This window comes from Filicampus tigris, chromosome 8 (assembly GCF_054856515.1).
Source record: "Filicampus tigris isolate MCC_2025a chromosome 8, RoL_Ftig_1.0, whole genome shotgun sequence".
Classification (NCBI taxonomy): domain Eukaryota; kingdom Metazoa; phylum Chordata; class Actinopteri; order Syngnathiformes; family Syngnathidae; genus Filicampus; species Filicampus tigris.
In genome coordinates, this window is record NC_141224.1 from 8,377,660 (window position 1) to 8,400,864 (window position 23,205).

At 41.9% G+C, this 23,205-nt stretch overlaps 1 protein-coding gene across 5 annotated transcripts in view; it reads right to left on the minus strand.

The window, feature by feature from the left end:
* Positions 1–530: 530 nt before the first annotated feature.
* Positions 531–23,205, minus strand: part of satb1b (SATB homeobox 1b) — a 78,718-nt gene continuing 56,043 nt past the window's right edge. For all 5 annotated transcript variants that reach the window (XM_086037162.1, XM_086037161.1, XM_086037159.1 and 2 more), the window contains 3 exons: positions 22,585–22,740; positions 5,251–5,466; positions 531–3,493 (listed from right to left, as the gene is read on the minus strand). In XM_086037162.1, the coding sequence (XP_085893288.1) occupies positions 2,909–3,493; positions 5,251–5,466; positions 22,585–22,740 (957 nt within the window). In that variant the 3' untranslated portion in view covers positions 531–2,908. The remainder of the gene's footprint in view (positions 3,494–5,250; positions 5,467–22,584; positions 22,741–23,205) is intronic.

Sequence of the window (23,205 nt, forward strand, 5' to 3'; positions counted from 1 at the left end):
GGTTCCGCGTTGTTTGCAACGCATTCAAATGTGTTAATTTCCCTTAATGCATTAATTCTTTTTTAAGATAGTTATATATACACATATTCTGGACAATCACATATACTTATACATACAGTATATAAAATATTTTAATAATATAGTTGCATTTCCTTTAGGAAAGAGAAGTTATAGTTTCATATTCTTTGATAATTAAGCTGCATTTATCAAGAAAAATGTTGTACACTATTTTTTTATTATTACTATTTTTGAGAAAAAAATCCAAAAAGTTGTATATTTGTAAATAATTTCAAGACCTTTTGTGAGAAACAAGCTGATAAAAAAAAAAGTAAAAATGTTGTAGATTTAATTTTTCATTTTTTTTTTCAAGAACTGTAAAAACTATAACAATGTATTGATTTTAAAACCAGGTGCATTTCTTTACTTATTTTACTTGGTATATTTAAAATAAAAAATAAAAAAAAGTATTTTTGAGAGGAAAAAAAGACCCCCAAACTTTTCAAGAAAAATCCAACAACCACAAACAACTGTCAATTTTTCACTGTGGCTTTTTGTTTATTCATGAAAAAAAAACAAAAACAAAAAAAAACAGCATAACATCAATAGAAGGCCGACACAGCCCGACCTGACTGGTACGCACGGCGGCAGCTACTAAACAGGTGACGGGCGTGGGCACGCCCGTTAGCACGCTGACGGTGCTTTCCAGGTGTTCGACACACTCAGCACGAGAAGATGCAGAAGAAGAAGAAGCTGATTGAAAGAGAGGCACCACAGACGTTTCTCCGCTCAGCACATTTGCACTCTATTTACATTGTTGCGTGTGCGTGCGCGTGTATATGTGTGCTATGTACACTTTTACAAACATCAAAAGTCCATTGGCCATCTTTTTAGAGAACAGCAAGAAAAGCACGTATGCAGGGAGGAACCGCTTCGAAAACAGTCCGTCAGAATCAAACAAAAACAAAGAAATTGAATTTTCACAATTGGCTTGTTAACCAAAAAGGAAGACACACATGATTTCCACACAGATTGCATAATGTTTTGTTTTTTTTCTCTCTCAACGCTTATTAAGCTTATTTGCATGATGCTTGTAAAAATTGCATACAACATGAAATCAGTGCCACTCGCCGTTGCGCTTTTTTTTCCTTCTGGGATTATAGGCCACCTTTAAAGCACATTTCTCCTATGGAAAACGTTTAAGACACTTTTAGTTGTTGTCCGTCCGTTTGAGTATAAATAGAAGAAAGATGGGGGGGGCTAGAAATGTAAAAAAAAAAAAAAAAAAAAAAAAAAGATCAATTACACCATCAACACTGCAAATAAATAAGAAAGATGGCGTCATTCACATTTCTCATTGTGTGTTCCAGTGGCAAAAGGAACTGTGTGGTACAAGGCATTGTTGGCATAGGTTGATCATATATATCACATATATTTATTTATACACAGACAGTAGAGAGAAACTTTTCCTTAGATTCTGTTCCATCCTCAACAAACCACACAGGAGTGATGGCCTGTTGATCGTCATATTAAGATTAACAATAATACGTGACACCTGGTGGTCTTTTAAGGCCTTGTCAAACAACTTGGTCCTTTATTTTTGTTAAAAAAAAAAAAAAAAAAAAAAAAAAAAACACACGTAAAACCACAAAAGTTGCCCTAGGGAATAAGAAATGGATTAAACCAGTGTCAGTTTTTCTTGCCGACCGAATCAGAAGTTCCAAGACAGAAGGAAAGAAAAGTCAGTGCGAGGATGTGTCCACACGTACACGCTTCCGTTTAAATTTCTTTTCTTTTTTTTTTTTTGTGATTTTTGAGAGGGGAAAGTAATCTTACAAGAATAGTCTTTTTCAGGGGTGAATAAATCTTGAGAATACTGTAAGATTTTTCGCAAAATAATTTGGTTTACCACATTTTTTTTTTCCTAGAAAAAACAGAATATATGTTTTGGTTTTTTGGGGTATTGTCAATTTCTAGAAAATATACTGTAACCGTACAAGAATAAAGATGTATTTTGGGAGAAAAATGTCTAAATCTGAAGAGGAAAAAGTCATAACCTTGCCATAAAAAAGTATTTTTAGGGAAAAGGAAATTTTATTCTTACAACAGTCATAGAGAATACTATTATTTTAGAAAAATTGTACTATAATCTAATAAATATAGTCCGATTTTCCCAGGGAAAAATTAAGATTACAAAATTGTTCTTGATGTGATATTTTTCCAAGGAACTTTACATCAATATCGTATATTTTTCAAGAATACATTTAGAATTTGACTTTTTAGAAGAAAGTCTTAAGAATAAAGTTTTAGTTCGTTTTTGGAGAGAAGTTATCAAAGAGAAAGAAATGTGCCTTATTAGAGAAAAAACAGTACTATTTCAAGAATTACGTGTTTATGTGGACAGACTTGGGTAAAAAATCCTGTTGTGTGTGAACATAAATGTTTTTAATGGTGTGAAATGTGAAATAGTAAAATGATGCCTTTTAAAACAACTACGTGTGGACACGTCCTAAAAACTGAGTGCAGTTAGCAAATTTTTCACCCAATGGCATGATTGCCCAAGTCATTTTTAATTTACTTTCACAAAATGTAAAAAAAGAAAAAAGAATAAATTTTATCTGTGCAGATTGTCAGTCATCCGGGTTAGGGTAGTTTGCAAAGGTTGAATCCGGAATTTGAGGGGAAAAAAAAAAAAATGAAAAAAAGATTCAACTCTTTTTGTTCTTGTTTTCTGAAAAGGTTAAAAAAACGACTTAGGCAATTACGCTACTAGGCACTGCCCATTTCCACAGGTTACGAAACGATGCCAGAAGAATCTTTACAGTGAATCATACTCATCATCATTATCATCATAATACAATACTTTTACAAACTGCAAAAATTGAGAGTCCAGGCCAGTCTTTTGTTCCTTTTAGTCATTTGCTTGCTCCACGATGGGGGCGGGGCCTCCTCCCCCTCGCCCCAGCTGCTCCTCCGTCTTGACCACGAAGGCGTTGGCGTTGGTCTGCGTGGTCTCGTCCGTCTCCTTGAGGGCGTCGCCGCCCTCGCCGGGCTCCGAGGGCTCCTCGTCCAAGGCAGCGGGGCTGCTGCCGCCGCCGCTGCTGCAGCTGCCGCTCCTGGCGCCGCCGTTGTTGGCGGGGGGCGTCTCCTTGGGCCCTTTAGCCGAGTGGCTGACGTAAAAGCGCTGGTTCTGGAAGAACTTGATGACGGTGAGTTTGGGGAGGTCCAGCTGGGCGGACAGCGTGTGGACGGCCTCCTCGTCTGGGTAAGGGCCCACGTCCTGGATGAAGCTCTGCAGGATGCCCAGGGCCTCCAGGGAGATCTTGCCGCCGCCGCCCGCACGCGACTTGACCAGGCTGCGCACCACGTCGTCCTCCGTCTCGGCCGGGGAGGCGGTGGAGGGCTGGCGCGGGGGCAGGCGGGGGCCCGAGGGGGGCTGCTGGGACAGGAGGGGCTGGGAAGGGTGCTGCAGGGACAGGGCCGGCTGATGTTGAGGCTGCCAATGAGACGCGCAAAGGGGGTGCGTTACACACGGCAAAATGGATTCGGGGAGCATCGTGTTGTGGGGCTGTAGTGGTTTTGGGGGAGGAAAAAAGGATTTTACTTCTCATTTTCAAGAATAAAGGCAAAGAAATTTTGCAAGATGCGAGTGGGCGAGCGGAGTAGCTTGTTGACCCATCCAAACGCTCACGCTTTGATTTGAATGGGTGAGTCACACGCTGGACATGAGATGTTGCACAAGATCGTGTTTGCGCAACACTTGACAAGCGTACGCACGCACGCTGAATTTGTCATTACGTCCGCCATCGAACCTCACATGCAACGCAAAAAATAAATAAATCAGCTAAATCTTTAAAAACAATTATGCACATTTTGGAGAGGTTGACATATTTTTGGTTACTTTAAAAAACAAAAAACAAAAGTGGAAGCCAAAGGATTTAATGTGGGTTGTGTTTTGCTTCTTCTTTGTCTTTTTTACTATGAAAAAGTACTATTGTTTTCAAGAATTGAGTTGTAATGGAGAATAAAGTCATGTTTTTGATGTAGAAAAGTTGTAGTTTTCAAAAGTAAAGTTGTCACATTTTTGGGGGTGGGGGTAAATGTATTTTACAAGAAACAGAAATTTGTATTTTGGGTTAGTAGGAGGAGAATTTATTTTCTTGAACAAATTTGTATTTTTTCAAGAATTCCTTTGGTAAATGAGGTATTTTCCCAAAATATTTTTTATGCTTTTCATATTTATATTGTAGTTTTCGAGACATGTCATTTTTTCGAGAAAAACACATTTGGAAAAATTCTGATGTTATTTGCAGAGAAAAAAATATATATTTAGAAGCTTTTCAAGGATTTTGTTTTTTCAAGGAAAAGGTTTTTGGGGGTGAGAAAAAAATACATACAAAAATATTTTTTCCAGAACAAACTGTTTTTTATAGTTAGTTAGCGTTTTATAATTAGTTATAGTTTGGAGTGTGAAAATTCCTGCAAAAAAATATAGCATTTATTTCCAGACTATTGTTTTTCTTTCTAGGGAAAAAAAAAAAAATTGGAGAATATTCTTTGATGTTTTTTTTTTTTATTTAATAAAATGTTTTCAAAGGAAAAGTATTTAAAATCTTTTCAAATCGTCTTTTTTTTTTCCAAAGAAATATATTTTTAAAAGTGGACTTTTTCAATAGTCGCTGATGGTGTAGTGGTTCACACGCCTGAGTCGTGTGCGGGCAGCGTGGGATCGGTTCCCGCTCAGTGACGGTGTCTGTGTGTGTCCCCTGCGACTGGCTGGCGACCAGTTCAGGGTGTAGTCAGCCTTTTGCCCATTGTTAGCTGGGATAGGCTCCAGCACCTCCCCTGTTATGCTGTGACCCTGTACAGCATAAGCGGTTTGGAAGATGACATGACATGACATGGCTTTTTCAATAATTAAATTGCCCTTTTTCAAGAAAAAAAGTTGTATTCTTGAGAATAAAATATTTATCAAAAAGTTTTGGGGTGAAAAGTAATATTTTGTAAGAAATTCAGTGTAATTAATATTATTCTTATTTTTTTTATAATTTAAGCATATTTTTTCAAGATTTATTTCCCAAATAAAAGGTTATTTTTTTCAAGAAAACTTTTTCAATAAGTAACTGTTAAAAATGACTATCATTTAGTATTATCATTATTACTGTTATCATTTTTTTTTTCCACTCAGCAAACTGAAACATTGCCTTAAATTGTTATTGTCCTGGCTAATAGTCACTTAGTGACGTAGCTCACCTGTAGCTGGTCTGCCGAGACGTGTGAGAAGTGTGGCGGCCTGTCGGCCCCGTTGTTGTGATGTTGCTGTCCGGCGCTGCTCTCCTGCTCGTAGATGGCGTCGCGCTCGGCCTGCGACAGGCTGAGGAAGCGGCGGATCATGGACAAATTCTCCCACAGCGTCCGGTTCTCCGGTGACGGATCCTCTTTCCAGCGCAGAAGTTCGCACAGCCAACCCTGCAAAAAAAAAAAAAAAACACATGTGTCACAAACGAGCTACAAAATAACTCTTGGCCTCTTATTTGTAAAATTCCAGAGTTTCAGAAACTTTCAGCGATTTTAGTCCAATTACCAACTTTTTTTTCCGCCCCACACTTGTATGTCCCTTAAGAACATTAAGGACTGGTTTGGTCGGATCGTGGCCGCTGTGGTAATCCGGCGTCCGGTGTTCGTCACCACTGGATTACACAGGCGGCGCTCGCTCGCTCGCTCGCTCACTGGCTAGCTAGCTGGCTCACGCACGCTCTCACGTGCACGCAGCCTGCCGCGGCAGCCGAGCGCACACGCTGCACGCGGGAGATAACTCAGCATTTTGCGCGTCCCATTCCAGATCCTCCCGTAAGCCTCATCAAACCGTAGAGGAAGGAGGAGGAGGAGGCGGGAGAAAGAAAGAGAAAGAGGGGCCATAAAGCCTCCGTGCCCACCTTGTTCCTTTGCCACATTTATTGTTGCCTTTTTAATTTGCATGCAGAGGGATTTGGACCGTGCTCCAGTTGGGCCGTCTGTGCTTTCAGCTGATTCGGCAGTGAGGGAGGACACACACACGCACGCACGCACGCACACACACACACACTCACACACACACACACACACACACTTGTCTTGTCCAACGCGGGCCTGCGATGGCGTAATCCAACTCAAACACTCTGCAAAGCAGCAGGATTAAACCCAAAGTAGCAGAGCCAATCAAAGCCCACATGGCGGGGACCCCCCTTGCCTGCCAGGAAGTCCATTTCATTAAACGCAAAGTATATGCTACGTCTATTAGCTCGCTGCTAGTCACGGTTAATTCAAATGTTGGTTGTTGCTGTTACTTGTACTTTGTGGAACTAAATATTGGTTCGAAAGTCATGTGCAAAACCTGCACATGACTGTGTAGTCCAAGAAGTTAGTAACTACTTTTCTCTCTTCTTGTGTCCCTGATAAATTTTTGACAATAGTTACTGCTGTCTAGACGTGGTCCTCTAAACGTTACTAACTTCAGCGTGAAATGTCCACCTTAATGGGGCTATTTGCCGATTTTTTTTTACTTTAAAGGAACCACCATGCCCAAGTCTGTTCAACTTACCAGAGACAAAAGGCATAACCGATGAGATGATAACACAAGCTAACAATGGCTAGTTAGCTTGAGATTCAAGAGCTTTGATTACTATTTTGGAATAACTGCATCTAGAGAAAAAAAAAAGTCCATCTCTTCTTTGCTAACAACTAAGCAAGACTAGCGTACAGAAGCAGAGACGATTCAGAAGCAAACTAGCAACATTTCTGTTTGACAGGTATGTTAATCGTCTCTTTTTGAATTGCTTATTGATTGAACACTGCAAAATATAAAACTTCAAACTAATATATATATTTTTTTGCTTAAGTAACACATAATTAAAATAAATCATGCTACCAATGTCCGCAACCGCTAACCTTAGCTTGTTTACAGTGCTAATGCTACCTCAGAACTGCTAGCACCGCCATGTTATTGAATCTGGACAGCATTTTTTTGTTACTTTTTATCATAACTGCGCACGTTCATAACCGCATGCCACGATGAATGGCCATGTTTGATAATCGTGCTCGTGCGCATATCAGTGAGGGGCGGGGCTTTGGCCAGACTCGAGGGCGTGTTGGGGATTCGTGGAGTGGGGCTAAAAAAACGGAAAACCTCCCCTTTAAATGAATGTAAATTCAGTAACAAGAAATAATATGCTGAATTTAAAAAACTCATATAATAACATAAAATAATAAAGCACAGGGGAAAAAAAAGAAAAAAAAAAGTCTACTGCGTGTGCAACATACACGTCATATGATGAATGCGATCGCTCCTCCTGTTAGTTATTCATGATAACCTGCCACCTTGCACCATGGAAATGAACATGACGTCTAAAAATAATCCACTGAAGTCAAGAAGTGCAGTAAAGGCCAATCTACATGAAGCATGAACAAGACGCATTTGCATTTGTTTCAATGCGTTGCTTCTCGTGAACAAGCAGTCGGCAATGACGAAACTCCTAAAAGTCATCATTCAGCACCATGTGCAACATTCCCGACATTGTCTGGGCATTATGTTTACTTGTTAGCTTCCCTCGCCATGATGTCATTTTGCACAGCGTCTCTGAAAAGCTGTCGAAAAAAATAAAATAATCTGGAAGCGGAAGCTTTTCGAGCCCACACGGACGGATCCCAGTCGGATCCGACCGAGGGATTTCCCCAAAAATTAACATAACAGAACAAATTGAAAGAGTGACTGTGATCTAATCTAAACCTCACAGTCCCCAATCACTCATAAAAAGTCCAACGGGAACCAGTTTAGTCAGGACAAATTCTTCAAATGATTTACTAGTCGCAATGCCAAAGGCCCATCCCCAAATGTCTGAAATCTGAAGTTACAATCATTGGTTTGAATCAGTTGAGAAATTGTTCATTTGAGGTGAGTGTATTAAAAAAAAAAAACAACAAATTACCGATATTTCTCAGTTTTCAGAAACGAGGATTTATTCTGAAAGTTGGATGTTTTTGCACTGCTGAAAATTCGGATTATCCTGATTAATTAGCGAATTTTCTCAAGGGAAATGTGGAATTCTTCAAAAAGTTGGATTTTGGAAATGTTGAATGCTTTAACGGCAAGGTCAATTTGTTCCTTTTTTCCCTCATTTCTGAATTTTGTCAAGGTAGAAACTAAGTGTTTGCAATGATTTGGGGTTTACACCAGTCACGGTTCCGCTTGCGAACGCCACATGGCCAAACCCAGAAAACAGGTGAGCCGTGAATGGTCGTGAACAGAGCGACTGTGATGTCATTTCCAGTCGACAGCAAGCGTCAAAATGGCCGCCCCCTGAGATGCATCAATACAGGTGGATTTTACTGCTTAATACATATTCCACAAACACAATATTAATCAGAATGCCGACTAGTGGGGGCGCATAGAACATATTAGTGTAAAACATTTTTTTGACTTGACTTAACCACTTTAAGTCTAAAAAGTCATGCAGCTGCCGCACATACTCTTCTGGCTGAGTGGATTCTTCCATCCACTTAGGTGCCTTCATGCTAGAAAAGTGGGCGTTCCCTGTCATATCTGGCGTTGTGCTCATTCTGCCATTGACTTAAGCACATTTCATTTCATGCACTCCAGAGGCTGTCCCGTTTGACGCACGGTGGGTGTGTCCAAAGTCGAGATAGGGGAATGTCCAAGTGGACTCTGTCATGTAATCGGACCAAAATGTTATGCGCTGCTGTTTATTGTCATCTTCCTTGCGCATTTCCTTATAATAGACCGATTTAATTGGTTATGAAGTCCACTTTCACTGAACACATATTGCCAAGTGAAATAATGCCTTCCACATCGGCAATTGAGAAGATCAAACCCCAAAGCCGCTGCTTGTGTAAACACATCGTCCTTGCAAACATCATGGTGACCTACCGAGGTATGAAATCCTCCTCCTATAGACATCTGACAAGCTCCCAGATGCTGTAAACAGGTTCATCCCAGCAATAAGCAGCGACAGCTCGGGATTATCGCGCGATGTTGGCACACACCTGCCACAATATTGCACCGTAATCCTCTGCCTCTGGGTCACCGTCACCTAATTAATAAACAGGAGAGTCGGTGTGGGAAGGGGGGGGGGGGGGTATTTCAGCGTTCACGAGAGGCAGATTGTCGACATTTTCTACACGTGTGACCGAGAAGCGGCAAGTTCACGCGGTCGTAAAGCCATCAGCGGGTCTTTTGTGGTTCAAATGGCACAATAGTGCAATTCATAACGTTGTGGTGTGCGAGTGTAGAGGGTGAAGTCACAAGATGGCCAATGACACACACACACACACACACACACACTTCACATATATACATATATACACGCACACACACACACTAACACCTTCCCATCTAATCTCATTTGGTCGTTATCAGGTCCATCAGGCTGACCTCGGCCGCCCGCCGGATAAATGAAATAAGCCAACAGATGTCCATCAGTTTGCTTTTTTTTTTTTTTTGCAGCTAAAGCAAATCCCAAAAATACAGACCCAGTCCTCTGTTCATTTGGTTCACAGGCTCAAACAGTGAGCTCACGCGGAAAGAAATGGAAGCATTCCAAGCTAAAAACTGAAAATAAACATAAAAGCTATGACAAAACATTCTTTGACCTCTGTTGCTAACCAAAATAGCAGCACCCAGCCAAACACCTAAACACAGACACAGACCTTCCCATCTAATCTCATTTGGTCGTTATCGGGCTCATCTGGCTGACCTCAGCCCGCGGGATAAATGAAATAAGACAACAGACAGCCATCACTTTGCCTTTTTTGCTACTAGAGTAAGTCCTCGAGCCAAAGGCCCAGTCTTCTATGTGTTTTCTTTGGTTCCCAGGCACAACGGATGATGAAACGGAAGATTGGAAGAGGATCTGGCCCCCTCAAAAATGAAATGAAACAAGCAAAATGATGGATATCTTTTGACTTTTTTTTTTTTTTTTATGCTGCTAAAGTGAAACCTAGAACTGACGACGCAATGTGTCGGAAGGAAAAGATGAGCTCCTCCGAGGTGCACAAACCAAAAAATAAATAAATAAACAGGACAAAGGCAACGCGTTTCATTGTCTCCTTGGACCTGGCTGGGCTCCAAGAGAAGCTCAGTCAGACAAAAACATGAGATAGGGAAAAGAAATGCACGAACCGGTTTGTCCTGCTCCGGCGCGGGCTAACGTGCGGCGCCTTGGAAATGGATTCCGCCACAGTGGACGCCATCTGCCGAGGACGACCGCCATGTATGCGGCGCACCATATGCCAATCTCCCGCCACAATAAGCAATAATTGCAGAAGGGGGAGGGGCGTACTGTATTTTCGTCTTGCCATGTCAACGTAACTTCGGCGGCGAAGTGAAAATGGCCTGCTGGCCACAGGAGGAGGAGGAGGGGCCATGGAAACAGAACTGGCCTTGAATGAACTGCAGAGGCGTTTATCACGGGCGATACGTATATTTTAGAACCATCCACAATAGGTTAATCTTCAATGTAGAGAGACCACATAAAAAAAAGTCTTTAAATTTTACATACGCCCACTTATACTGTACTATATTATATGGCTTGGAAGTGTTTTTTCATTCAAATATTTACTGTAATTATGACTTGACTACTGTACTAGCATTAATTAATGACGGACTTTAACGTATTCCCACTCATGGTATAAATTCGGGTTCCGTTCCCAGCATAGCAAAGGAATTCAGTCGTAAACCGAAGACCGCCTGTATTACGAGAAAACAGATGTCCAGTGGATCCCGACATACTCGTGGTTCGGCACCCGTGGATTTGCATATTGAATGATTTTCAGTATTTTTATTTATTTATTTATTTTATCATCTTTTGGGCGTAAACCAATTATTGTTATACTGTAATGATTTTTTCTGCAATGTATTACAATGGCCGCAAGTTATACACGGAATTTTGCTAATCGCGGGCTGGCGCAGTCCTTATCCCCACTGTAATTTGTTTTATGATACGCGTAAAAAGACAATTTCCTGTAAAAAAAAAAATAATAATTGTAATATTTGGAGAAAGAGTTCAAATGATCTGAGAGTACAATTTAAAAACAATAAAATTCTAAATATTTGTGACCAAAGTTAAAATAAAACTTTGACAAAACCTAATAAAAATTCTATGAGATTAAAGTCGTAATTTTTGTGATTGAAGTCGTAAAACGTAGTTTTCTTTACTGTAATTCTGACTTTACAACTGCGCTAGCTGAGGTTAATGATGCACTTTGGCGCATTTGCACTTACGTACAGATTTCTATTACTCTGTTGGCAGAGAAAAAGAATTCACCCGTAAAGTAAGGAACCTGTGTATTATGAGAAAAAAAAAAAATCAATTGTAGAATTGTATTTTTTAATAAAAGTTGTAATGTTGGGAGGAACAAAATTAATTAAAAAAAATATATACAGGTACATTTTTGAAAAACATCAAGAATAAAGTTGTAATTTTGATGAAGAGGAAAACTAATATTAGGGGAAGAAAAGTTTGAATTTCTGAGAATGAAATTGTAAAAATCCCAATTGACAAAGCTCACAATACTACGACCGAATTTTCGGAAAATATGCTGTAATCAAAGTAACGTTGTTATAGGATGCGACCAGTGACTCACAAATTACGTGATTGTGTTATTTGTAGTTATAGCCTAGAAGTGTTTTTCATGCAAACATTTACTTTAATTATAATTTTACTACTGCGATAACACACGTTAATGATCGACTTTAGAATGTTACACGTACACGCAAATTCCGACCCGGCGGTATAATTAATTATGGTGGAACTTCAACAGCCAATAACACCAACATTTCGTATTTTGACCACATATTCCGGGGGGCTAAGAGACCCTCTGCATGATACGGGCAAATAATATTACGGCTTTACAAGTGCATGCGCGAGGTTAGCGACGAACTATGGCGCACGGTCTACTTATTGTACTGACAGGTGGCGAGCACGAGGACAGCGTGGGAATAAAAATGATGTGTAAATATAACATCGTTGTTGTTTGTCTGAAAATGACAAACAAACCCCGAGGATGAACGGATGATAAAATTGCACGTTGGAATCCTGACTCACTGTCCCTGTCTCACAGACAGGATTAAACAATGAATCATTACAATCAACATAATATATTTATTCATTTCAAACTAATGATCTAATACCGTTGTCAGGCTTTGTCAAGAGGCTGCCAGACTTGAGTCTCACCGCGCGACGTGACAAGCCGTCATCCCCACGAGCGGTCGCGACCTCTCTTGGGGAAACAATGGGCTGACTTGACAACAATGACACGCCACGGCGTGACTGCGCAGGAAAAGCGACCTCCACGTGTCACCACTCGCTCCTGGCAGAACAATGGCGCGGCGGTTCAGCGGGGCAGCTTGCGTCACGGCCGCCGCAGCCAATAACGCGTGTGTGCGTGTGCGTGTGTGTGTGTGTGTAAGGGGGTTCAGGCGGAGGCGGTGGAGGTTTAGGCAAGCAAACAGAGGCAGATGGAGCATAAAGAATAACCAAAGGCAAATGACCAGTTCATCTTAAATGGAGCACATTAAACATCTGCGTGACTACACTTATTTTTAAGGACATCTTTTATTCCCGTGCAGCACACACAAATGTTCACAAGACAATCACCTTCAAACCATAAGTTGAACAATGGAAAGTGTATTAAAACCATGCTTTCGTCAAAGTACAGAAATTCTTATTGTTTGGCTAATTACAGGTACAATCGCCATGGCCAGTGTACTGTCAAACTTAACATTGAGAAAATTACACACTACGCATTTTCAAACAACTTTGCCTGCTGCTAGCTAAATGCTAACACACAATGCAAAACGCCAAGGCAGGCTACTGAAACGCATCAATAGTCACGGTACTAAAACCCTTTCAACAACGGTAGTTCAACACAACCGATGCAACTACTCTGAGCCCTGAGCAACTGTGATGTCATTTTCAGTCGACAGAAGTGACAAAATGGCCGCCCCCACAGACGGCTAAAAACGGGTGGATTATCTCTTATTCCACAATCGCAATATTTATCAGAATGCCTTGTTTCAACTAGTGGGCCTGCATAGAACATATTCTTGAAAAAAAAAATATGTTTGGCTTTAATTGATTATCAAAAATAATGATCTATTAATTTGATAATCGATTAGTTATGGATTCATCAACTAGTCGTTTTTGTCTTGTATTTTTAAAAAGTACAATACATTAGATTGCTATTTTCCTTTTTTAAAAACATACATTCCCAAAATCTGTGATGTTTTTTTTTCCAATCCAGATCAGTACATCGTTACATCAACATCCGTATTATTGAGTCACCGTCCGCCTGTAGTGATTTTGTCTGCTAGCATCTTGTTTGTTTAAAACTGGATTTCAATGTGTTTTCGCACGCAGACCTCTTCAAGTCCTTAAGTCCCGACTATTGGTCGCATTGCAATGTCTCAATCTATTTGTGTCAGGGTGTTTTTTGGGCTGTTGGTACAGCACAAACGTTTTCTTGATGGTCTTTTGTGTCGCTGCGGTGCTAGTCGGGCAGATGGGGGATAAAAATGCACCAACACGGCGCCGATGAAGCAACAACAACAACAACAGCAGCAGCTGCATTTCAAACGCACAAGCGACGACGCAAAGTCTGATTCCGTCAATTAAGGCGCGGGTTGTGATTTCATCCAAATACAGGCTTTAATTGCTAATATCAAAGCGTAATTAAGATGATAAATCGTGACTGATCTTATTGAATTAGGAGCCAGCAGAGAAGCAGCAAATTGACTGTCAGCTCAATAAGTGTTTGTAATTGGCTGACAAGTTTGCTTCCAGCATTCAGCAAACGAATGTTAGCCTCAGAAACTATTCCCAAATAAAACTTGTTGTTTTTTGAATGCAATTTAATAGCATTAACTTGGAAATTCCCTTGTTTTGGGACCTTTCTTTAGATCTTTCACAATGATCTCTTTAATTAATTTGTCTTAAAGCATTATGTTCGATTTATACCATTATAAATACGGGCGAACTGGTGGCCTGGACTATGTAAGTAGCTGCATTCTAGAGTTGGACGGATTTTGTTTCATGTTTTAGCCAAGACGACATGTTCACACAATAGAACCCTTTTAAGTTTTCTCCGAGCACTCATTGAATGCATTTTACTTTAGTAAACTAATCACAAATTAAAGTTAAAAAAAAACCTTTTAATTTAGCAAGATTCCCTTGGAAATTCCCTATTCTCGACTTTCAGAAAGACCTTCTTTTGTTGATGTGTCATAAAGCATTATGTTCACTTCATACCAGTCTTTAGGGGGAAAGTACACCGAGCGTTAGGATTACAGTAACCCTACAAGTGTACCAAGGAGAGACAACGCGGATCATCATCAGCATACACATTGTGTCTAGTACATACATTTTTGTGATGCCGCCCCAAAAGGTTGGGAAAGAATAAAAATGTGAAGATATAGATTGCAGATATTGAAGCACTTTTTTTTCTTTAATGGGTTTTACTGAATAATCTGAATTTAGGTCTGCACGCATTCAGTGTAGTACCATGTTGTGCCACAACATGCTGCAGGGCAACGCTGGGGTCTACTGGAAGTGATGTAGTGTAATTAACAGCAAGAAGAAGAAGCACGGAAGGTTCCAATTAAGCTTCAGTAAAAGTCGAGACATAATATATGTCTGTTATATCTATTATTGTATGCTTTGTATGTGTTGCTGCTCCGTGTGTTAAACTACCAAATGTTTAAAAGTTTAAGATTAGTGTAACATCAAAGCCAATATCCGTTAGCCAGTCTATGGAGTTTTGCATTATATGTTAGCATTAAGATGGCTGACTTTTGTTAGACGATATGACATATTTTGAGGTTATACATTTTGGTGTTTAAATATACAATGTTGTGATTTTCATTGCCCATTATTTGGAGAGCTATGCTAAAAAGTGTCTTCTTTTCGTTCAGACGATACTTTCCTATTTCTTGACTGCGAGACAGTGAAAACAGGCGTACAAGGGATCTTTTAAAAAGTGTCTTTTAATAAGTTTATGTGTGTTTTAATAAGTTTGAATGTGTTTAAAGTGTTCAGGAGGGGTACAACTATAATAACAATTTACTGCATTCCCATTTCCTATCCTTTGAAATTTGACCAAATGAGTTTCTTGCGGCATTTACGTCCAAAATATCACTGCTGAAGTCCAAAAATGGCCACTTTAAGACCCTCCTTGGTAGGATGTGTGCGGAGGGAACACATTGTGTAATGATTTGAGACAAAAATATGATGATGACGATGATGTGTTAGGAGGGAAAGGAGAAAGCAGCAGCGACCGAGAGAGAGAGAGAGAGAGAGAGGGTGGACACAAGCACTATCATGAGCACTTTTATCGGCCTTAATATCTCCCCAAGCACACACACACACACACCTATACACACACGCGGGGCCGTAGTTAAATTGAAATATTTGCCGGCGTGTGTCACAAGCATGCAGCATGGTAATTATGACAGATCTGATTAGGTGGTTCCGAGTCGGGCGGCTCCGGGCTGCAGGTGCGACCTTGTGCATTCCTGCGTGTGTACATAAAATTAATTACAAGCATGAGGGGGGGGGGGGGTGTAAGGAGGCGGGGTGGGGAGGGCGAGGGAGCGCGCCCGGGCGGGGCGGGGGCGGCCGCTCCCACGGGGGGCACCCTAATGGAATATTTTCCCCGAGTCTAATAATACAGTTGGTATTGACTTGAGGTAATTAGGGGGATCATTAAAGCGCTTTTCCCGGCGTATTTGCCTGCCTGATCAGATTAGCGGGAATGGGCTTCAGAACAAGCCCTGTGTGGTCTGTCAGGAGGAGAGCAAGCAAGGCGAGGCGAGGAGGAAGAGGCCCAGCTAGCAATGCTAAACCAGTAGCGGGCGGTGCATTTGGTACGTGGGCCTTAATCAGCCTCTTCATGCCACCACTAGCACGTCACAATTATGAAACCCATCAATTCTATCTAAATATACTGTACAATATAACACATGTTGTATCAATGTGTGCAGATGATTAAAAAACAAGCTGTAACAAGGATTGCCCTGACCAACCAATCAGAGGATGGTAAATGCTGACATCATCGAGGGCCAATACTCTGGCCCTGTCAGGACGAATTTGAAATCTGATTGGTTAAAGGAACCATTGCTATGGTCACACTGCAGCTCAATTCCAATTTTTTGCTCGGGAGACTACTGACATCGACCGTGACTCTGCAAAGTAACAGGTACCTTTACATTTGACTTTAACCCATTAAAGCCTGAAGCCCCTCGTGAGACATCTCTCGAAAACCTACGGTCGTCTTTGGAGTCTCCTTTGAAAACCTGACATTTTCGCCACCTACAAAAGAATTAATATCTCAGCCCCTGTAGCAGATAGAAACATAATTCCAAAAGAATTTGAGAGCTTAGACATGTGGCTATTTACTGTTTCAATTGAAGATGCAAGTGAAGCACTATTTTTAATTTCACAAATCGAGTGGTAACTACCATGCTATATTCTCTTACAATGACGTTGAAATCGTCATCGTCTACGAACATATATCCGAACCATACATCACGTTTGGATGGTTTCACGGCTTTAAAGTCCGCGAGCGTGTGAGTCTATATCACTGCCGCGACTTATAGCAGAGCTCTCTCGATCGGCGGCGTCCGCCATTATTCCTCGAAGAAATTCCGGGTATGCTCCGACAACTCACGACGCCGTCACATGTATATTCTGATGCATTTCATTGGCTAAGAGACTGAGAATTGGATTGATAAAAGAAAAAAGAAAAAGACGCTCTCCCGGCTTTAAAGGGAGAAACACGCAACAGTGCTACCGGCTTTAGTGGTACAAACGCGGTTATGCGCTCCCGTCCTTAATGGGCTAATTGAATCCCACTTGTAACATAAAGCATCAAGTGGACATTGAGAGACAAGATGCATTTAGAGTCCTAGTCCACAATTTCAGGCCATGAATAAGGAGCTATTTAGTTAGTTCTACCTTTGTAAATGCGTTTCTAGACAGAACTACTGGTGAAACTCGCAAGCTACTTCTCTCTCTCTGCTGTCCAGACTATTTCCCGCCCCGATTGTAATGCGTCAGGCTGAACAGGAAGTCTTCCCGGCTCAGGGTTCGTGCTGTGGCGTCCTCGGAGGAGGTAGGTAGGCGAGGAGTGACGTGCCAAAGCCGACAGATGGGGTGAGAGGTGGCGTAAGCGAGATGACAGGGGAGTCACAAAGTGCTATGAGTATGCACAGTGACGGGAGGAGGAGAAAGACGAGGAAGAGTGGGGGGGGGGGGCGTGGGGGTTGGGGGGGGAACAAGCTGGTGGGAATTCCACCGTCCATTAAACAATTTAAAGAGAGGCTCATTTTCAGAGGGAAGGGGAGGATGCCGCCGTTTGCCGGATAATTCATTCGCTAAATTAATTATTCAGACAGCTGCCTCTCTAGTTCCGCAATAAGAGACAATTTGGTTCCCATGGCAACCTAATAAGCAAGCGGGAGATAAATAAATACATGAATAAATTAATAAACAGACGCTGCCTGTTTTTGAAGCCCTCGGGGCTGCCAGCTCTCATCTGCCTCATTTTTTGTTGCAGGGGATTGTGGGTCTGCAAACATTACGAACAAGGTAGAGTGACTCCCAACTACACAATTGGCTCTTTTTGTTCGTCACAGAACATTTCAACATATTTTTTATTATTATTAATGTGATGCACAGAGAGAAAGGAGGCAAGATAGATTGTACAGGAGAACTATGATCTCCTCATTCTTGTCAGCTGTTGTTAAAAGTCAGCTGTATTTAGGGTCGTAATGCACCAATAAGGCCTTAATGGTCCTTGCAGAAGAGGGGAAAAATAAATAAATAAAGTAAAAAAAAATAAATAAAAAGAGTTCAAGTACACGAGAACTCTGATCTCTTCTGCTAGTTCTAGTAAGCACTTGAAAAGACGCATTCTGGGCCAGCTGCTCATCCACTACAGTATGTGGATGTTTTTGTTTTAATGACATGTTAACTCTTGAGGGATAAGCATTTTTCTTTCATAAGTTGGCATAGGCAAGTCCTCAATTTTTGTTCTTGTTTTGAAAATAAAACACCACTTATGATTACGTCAACTGTGGAAAATGATTTAAAGTCATATATATATATATATATATATATATATATATATATTATTATTTATTTTTTTTTTCCCATTTAGGGTACTAGACGACAACTAAGGCCATAAAAAGTCCTTGCAGATAACCCAAAAAAAAGAGGAACTAATCAATTATTTCAATCACTGATGGCGCACATGCGCAGGCACACACACACACACAACATGTACGCACACACACAACACACACGCACACACACAGAAACTACAAATCACATCGGTCCACTAAAGTGATTCCAGCCAATTAGTCATTTTCAAAACAAGATGGCAGCAGTTGAAGCTATGTCGTCACCCTCCCTCATCACCCCCCACCTCCACAGACCAATGGTGGCGCCCCGCTGCCCCGCCCGCACCCTTCCCTCCACTCCTGGGACTGCCGTGCCAGGCGAGTGCAGCGCGACAGATGGCATACACCAACCCCCCTTGCTCCCTGTGCTACTGCACCACGGCGAGCACAACCCCCCCCCACCTCAATCTCAACCGCCCCCCCCCACCTCACCCTTTCACCGTCTCTCTTGCCCACCCCCTCTGGTAGACCAGATCAGTGCCATTCTGTCTCATTAGAGCCTGGCTAATTAGCGTAGCCTCTTCCAGGGAGAATGAGCAAGGGAGGGGAAAGTGGGGGGGGGGGGTGGTGGGCCGGGGTGGCGGTCTCTACTGGTCATTGACAAGTCGCAGGGCTTTGAGCCCGGGTTCCCAGGGTGCTTGTTTTATGACAGCAGGGACTCTGATTCCATCTGTTGTGAAATTCCTCTCAGGAAGTGTCGGGAATGTTGCGACATAAAAGTTGAGTCAAAGGAATGAAGCCCACCCAAACCCCCCGTGCACCCAAGACAACCTGTGTTGCCCCAACCCAATATTAGCTTGCCAAGCTAACGGGTCTCTTCCGTTTCTGCCAATGACAACAAAGAGCTAGATCAAAAGTGGAATGCAACACTGATGCAAACAGCAGTCAGGGGCGCTTTATTTACTCAACTGCAGATGGGAGAGGCGTCTATTTTGGCAAGTCAAAGTGGAGTTAAAATTTTAATTTGCACTCATTTGTGGAGGGGCAACTCTTTGAGGGACTACACTAATAAAAACTAAAGCTAAACTAAGCCTTGTTAGGATTGGAAAAGGGCTGTTTCCAAACAGCATGCTTCAATTCTGTATAGTACTTTTTTGGGGGGCATGGCGTTTCCATTGTCCAGTCATGAAGGGGACAAAATTGTCCATTTACCATTGTCTTACCAATCACAATGGTGGCTAAAAGGCAGATACAACAAACCTATTTGAGGTGTAATTATGTTAAATCTATTATTCAAATTTTATTACTACTCTTCATGCAATGACCCATTCGAAAACGTCGATCTTGGAGATACGCATTTCAGCGACGAAGATGAGAGTGGAGGATGGGCCCGACTGGCAGGAAGCCCAGACGGGAGTCCTGGAAAATAATGGTTGGTGGGGGTGGCAAAGTGGCCTCACCATTGAGCCTGGCACGGCTCTGTTACATCGATGTGTTCAGTTCTAGAGGATCCATGGTGCATGTCGGTGGTTCTGGTTCTAGTGGGCTAGTGTTTCATCCACTGAGATACAAAGTGAGGCAGCATAGTGCTCCCCGGAGTAGAATAGCGATAAACACTAGTTTACTGATGCATGCAACTGTGTGTACGTGCGTGTGTGCGTGCAATATATGTCGATGTGCAGGCCTCTCTTATTGTATTCTGTGTGTGTTTGGGGAGAAGGAGGGGGAGGGCGAGTGATGGCGGTGGAGGGGATGTTGGATTTTTGCCATCCTGTTCCCTCTCAGGGCTCGTAACCATCGGGGTCCTCTGCCAGCCTTTAACTGCGAACCCCCACCCACCCCACCCACACACATTCAATGTGGCATTTCCACCGTGCTTTAAAGACCAGGGAGTTCTTCACGTCACCTTCCGAGTCCTCCCAGCTGTGATTTACAGTCATAGTAAGTGTTAGGATCATTAATCATTGGGATCAAGTTCTGAAGCTGCTCAGCAATGTTCCGTTTTGTATCCTTTTCGACACAGCAACTTTGTAAGTGTGGTACCCGGGTAGAAGCGTGCAGAAACTGTGATAAGGGTACATTATATTCATTGTGATACGAAATGCAGAAATATGCCATCCTACATCACCACCTTATGGTGCCACGATACCAGCACTAACATTAGCGTTCTGGCTAGACTTTACACTGGCTCCCAGTCAGCTGTAGAATAGATTTTAAAATTATGCTACTGGACTACAAATCACTGACGGCTTTGATTCTGAATACACTAAAGAAATGCTAATGGGATATAAACCCAGTAGGGTTCCGAGCTCAGCAGACTCGGGTCAATTAGTGGAGCCCAGACTTGAACGCAAACATGGTGCATCAGCATTTAGCGGTTATGCTGCACGCAAATGGAATAAGCTGCCAATAGAACTGAAGTCAGCCCCACGTATAAATGTTTTGAATCCAGGTTAAAAACTCAGCTTTTTTCCCCCCATACCTATTTTTTTTTTTTTGAGAATTTCTATATTTTTTTCCAAAATCATGTTCTTATTTTTTTAGTAATTAAAAAAAATACTTTTTATTTCTTTACTTTGCTTTTAAATGTATTTTTTGCCAGTTTTTTTAATGTCTTGAATAGTTTTGTCTTTAAATGTTTTGTAACAATGTGAAGCACATTGAGTTACCTTGTGTATGAAATGCAATATACAAACAAAATGTCTAGCCTTGCCTTTCCTGTAGTACACGTAGAGCTAGTTTGTTAAAGTAAGTGGAGAAGAAATGTGCTCGGTCCCAACAGTGATCTTGTACAGTACTAGCTTTCCGCTGGATAGAGTGTGAGGAGGGTAAATAAAAGACGCTCAATCTGGGGACGGGGGTCTCACATTTACACCCACACGGCAGGATATGTTGGTGGTGAAAGTGAATAAAAGTACAATTGTCTGCCCACGGCATGAAACTCAATCGGAACCTCCTTCCACCTTCAACGACGAGGGAATAGCCACAGATGTGTTTGCTGGGTTCTCATCTGCTTACTACTTGTAGTTACGTCACCTTTATGAAGTTTTGGGTCACCTCACCCCAAGCCGGTTATTTGATTGACTGCAACTGAAGACGCCAAGGGCTCGTCTGTTTCGCTATATGTGGTTACGTTACTTTGAGGGGATTGAGCATCACGTCTGATGTAAGCCCTGATAACAGCTAGCTTGAAGTCAGATCACTTTTCTTTCCACACTTGAAACACGTTGCTAAACCATAGCGCGTTCGGTACATTCTAAACTATCTGTTGCTACCTTTTCTTTTTTAGATATAGTGTCATGCCTGATTGGTTCATTTGCCAGTTGGACCATCTCTAAGTCGGATCGAGTTCCTACCGCAATAAAAATGTGCTGCTGTCTGATTTGGCTAGCTGTAGTTACGTCACTATAATGCGGTTTCGGGTCAACTCTAACCGGTTCTTTTGTAGGATGGGATCACATTGAGGTCGGATTACTTTCTTACCGCAAGCAAAGTATGCCAGGATTCCACCTGCGTTTGACTGCTGCGTTCAGACCTGACCAAACGAACCGCATCGATGGTGGGAAAAAACACATTCAAACTGAGACCAAAGGGTGCCAAGCATGGAGTTCAGAGGTGCTGACAGGAGGAAGAGCTGCGAGGTTGGCGCGGAAGTGGCGATGCCGGCTGGGTTGGCGGATGGGTGGGAGGTTTTGGAGGGTTGGTTGGGGGTGGGGGGAGCGTACCAGCTGCCCGGGGAGCGCCCATTACGAGATGGAGGCAGCGATAAGTGCTCTCCCAGGCCCCCTTTCGCAGGCATAATTAGCACACTTCTTATCTGCTCCTCAATTCACATTCACAGCCGCCCGCCATCAATGAAGCAGGCGTGAATCGGCGGCCAGACACAACTGCGTTCCCCCACAAAAATGCCTCGTACACCCCTTTCTCCCCCTCATTTTTCTTCCCCAACCTTCCGCACAGTCTTTGAACCCTTTGACAAAAAAAAAAAAAAAAAAACAGTGGTTTGTGCATCAAACTGCAATTTGGTCAAACAAAGCTATCTACACGCGTAATCATGCTAATCAGCAGGAAAAAAATAAAGTCTTTGCAGATATTTTGGGATGATTCCCCACCCCCAGTGATCTATTCCCCCCTCCTCCTCCTTGTCTTTTTTCATCAAGTGCAATTGTGGAACTCTTCCAGACTCTGTGAAAATCTTTAATAATAACTCATTATTGCTGCTTTTTTCGGGGGGGGGGTGTTAATGGCTTTGTTAAGCAGTGAGTGAGGGGGAAGCGGTCGCATGTCTTTGCCAGTTTTTAACGACTGTGTGAGGGCAATCGTCTGTGTGGGAAGGATAATATCAACAATTTCAAATCCAAAGCCTTCAATTAGAGGCTCCCCGTGTGTATTTTGTCAGATGACACCTATGTGTGTACCTGGCTTTTGGAGGCGGCCACTTTGGCAAAGAGCGCCTGGGAGACTTTAGCCCGCTTCATCTCTCCCTGGATCTCGTCGTAGATGTTGGAGTTGATGTTGAGGATGCAGCTCTCTGTTTTGCCGTTCCACTCACTGGGCAGAGGGGATGGCTTCACCTGCTCCCAAAGGGAAACATTTTAAAACTCTTGAGCATTTAATTTGCTTCTGGGCGTGTTATTTTATTAATACAGTGGTGCCTTGAAATACTAATTTAATCATTTACGAAACCCAAAATCATCTTTCCCAAATGAAATGAATGGAAATACCATTAATCTGTTCCAGCCTCCCGAAAGAAATAGCAATAATATTTGTAATGCATTTTTATGGCCTTAGTGGTCAAGGAAAATAACTCAATATAATATTGTAGTGTATAAAAACAGAGTAATGACATAATTCAATAGACTGTCAAGAATTAGACAGTTTGTGTATCATGATTAATTCTTTGCGACTCCTTCTGGTATAAGTGACTTTGCCGCCAGGAGGAAGCTAAACCAGTCAAACAGACAAACAAAGAAGAATATTTTTTAAGTGACTCAGTGACCTGCACTGTTTGTGTTCAAATATCGTTTGCTTAAAAGGTT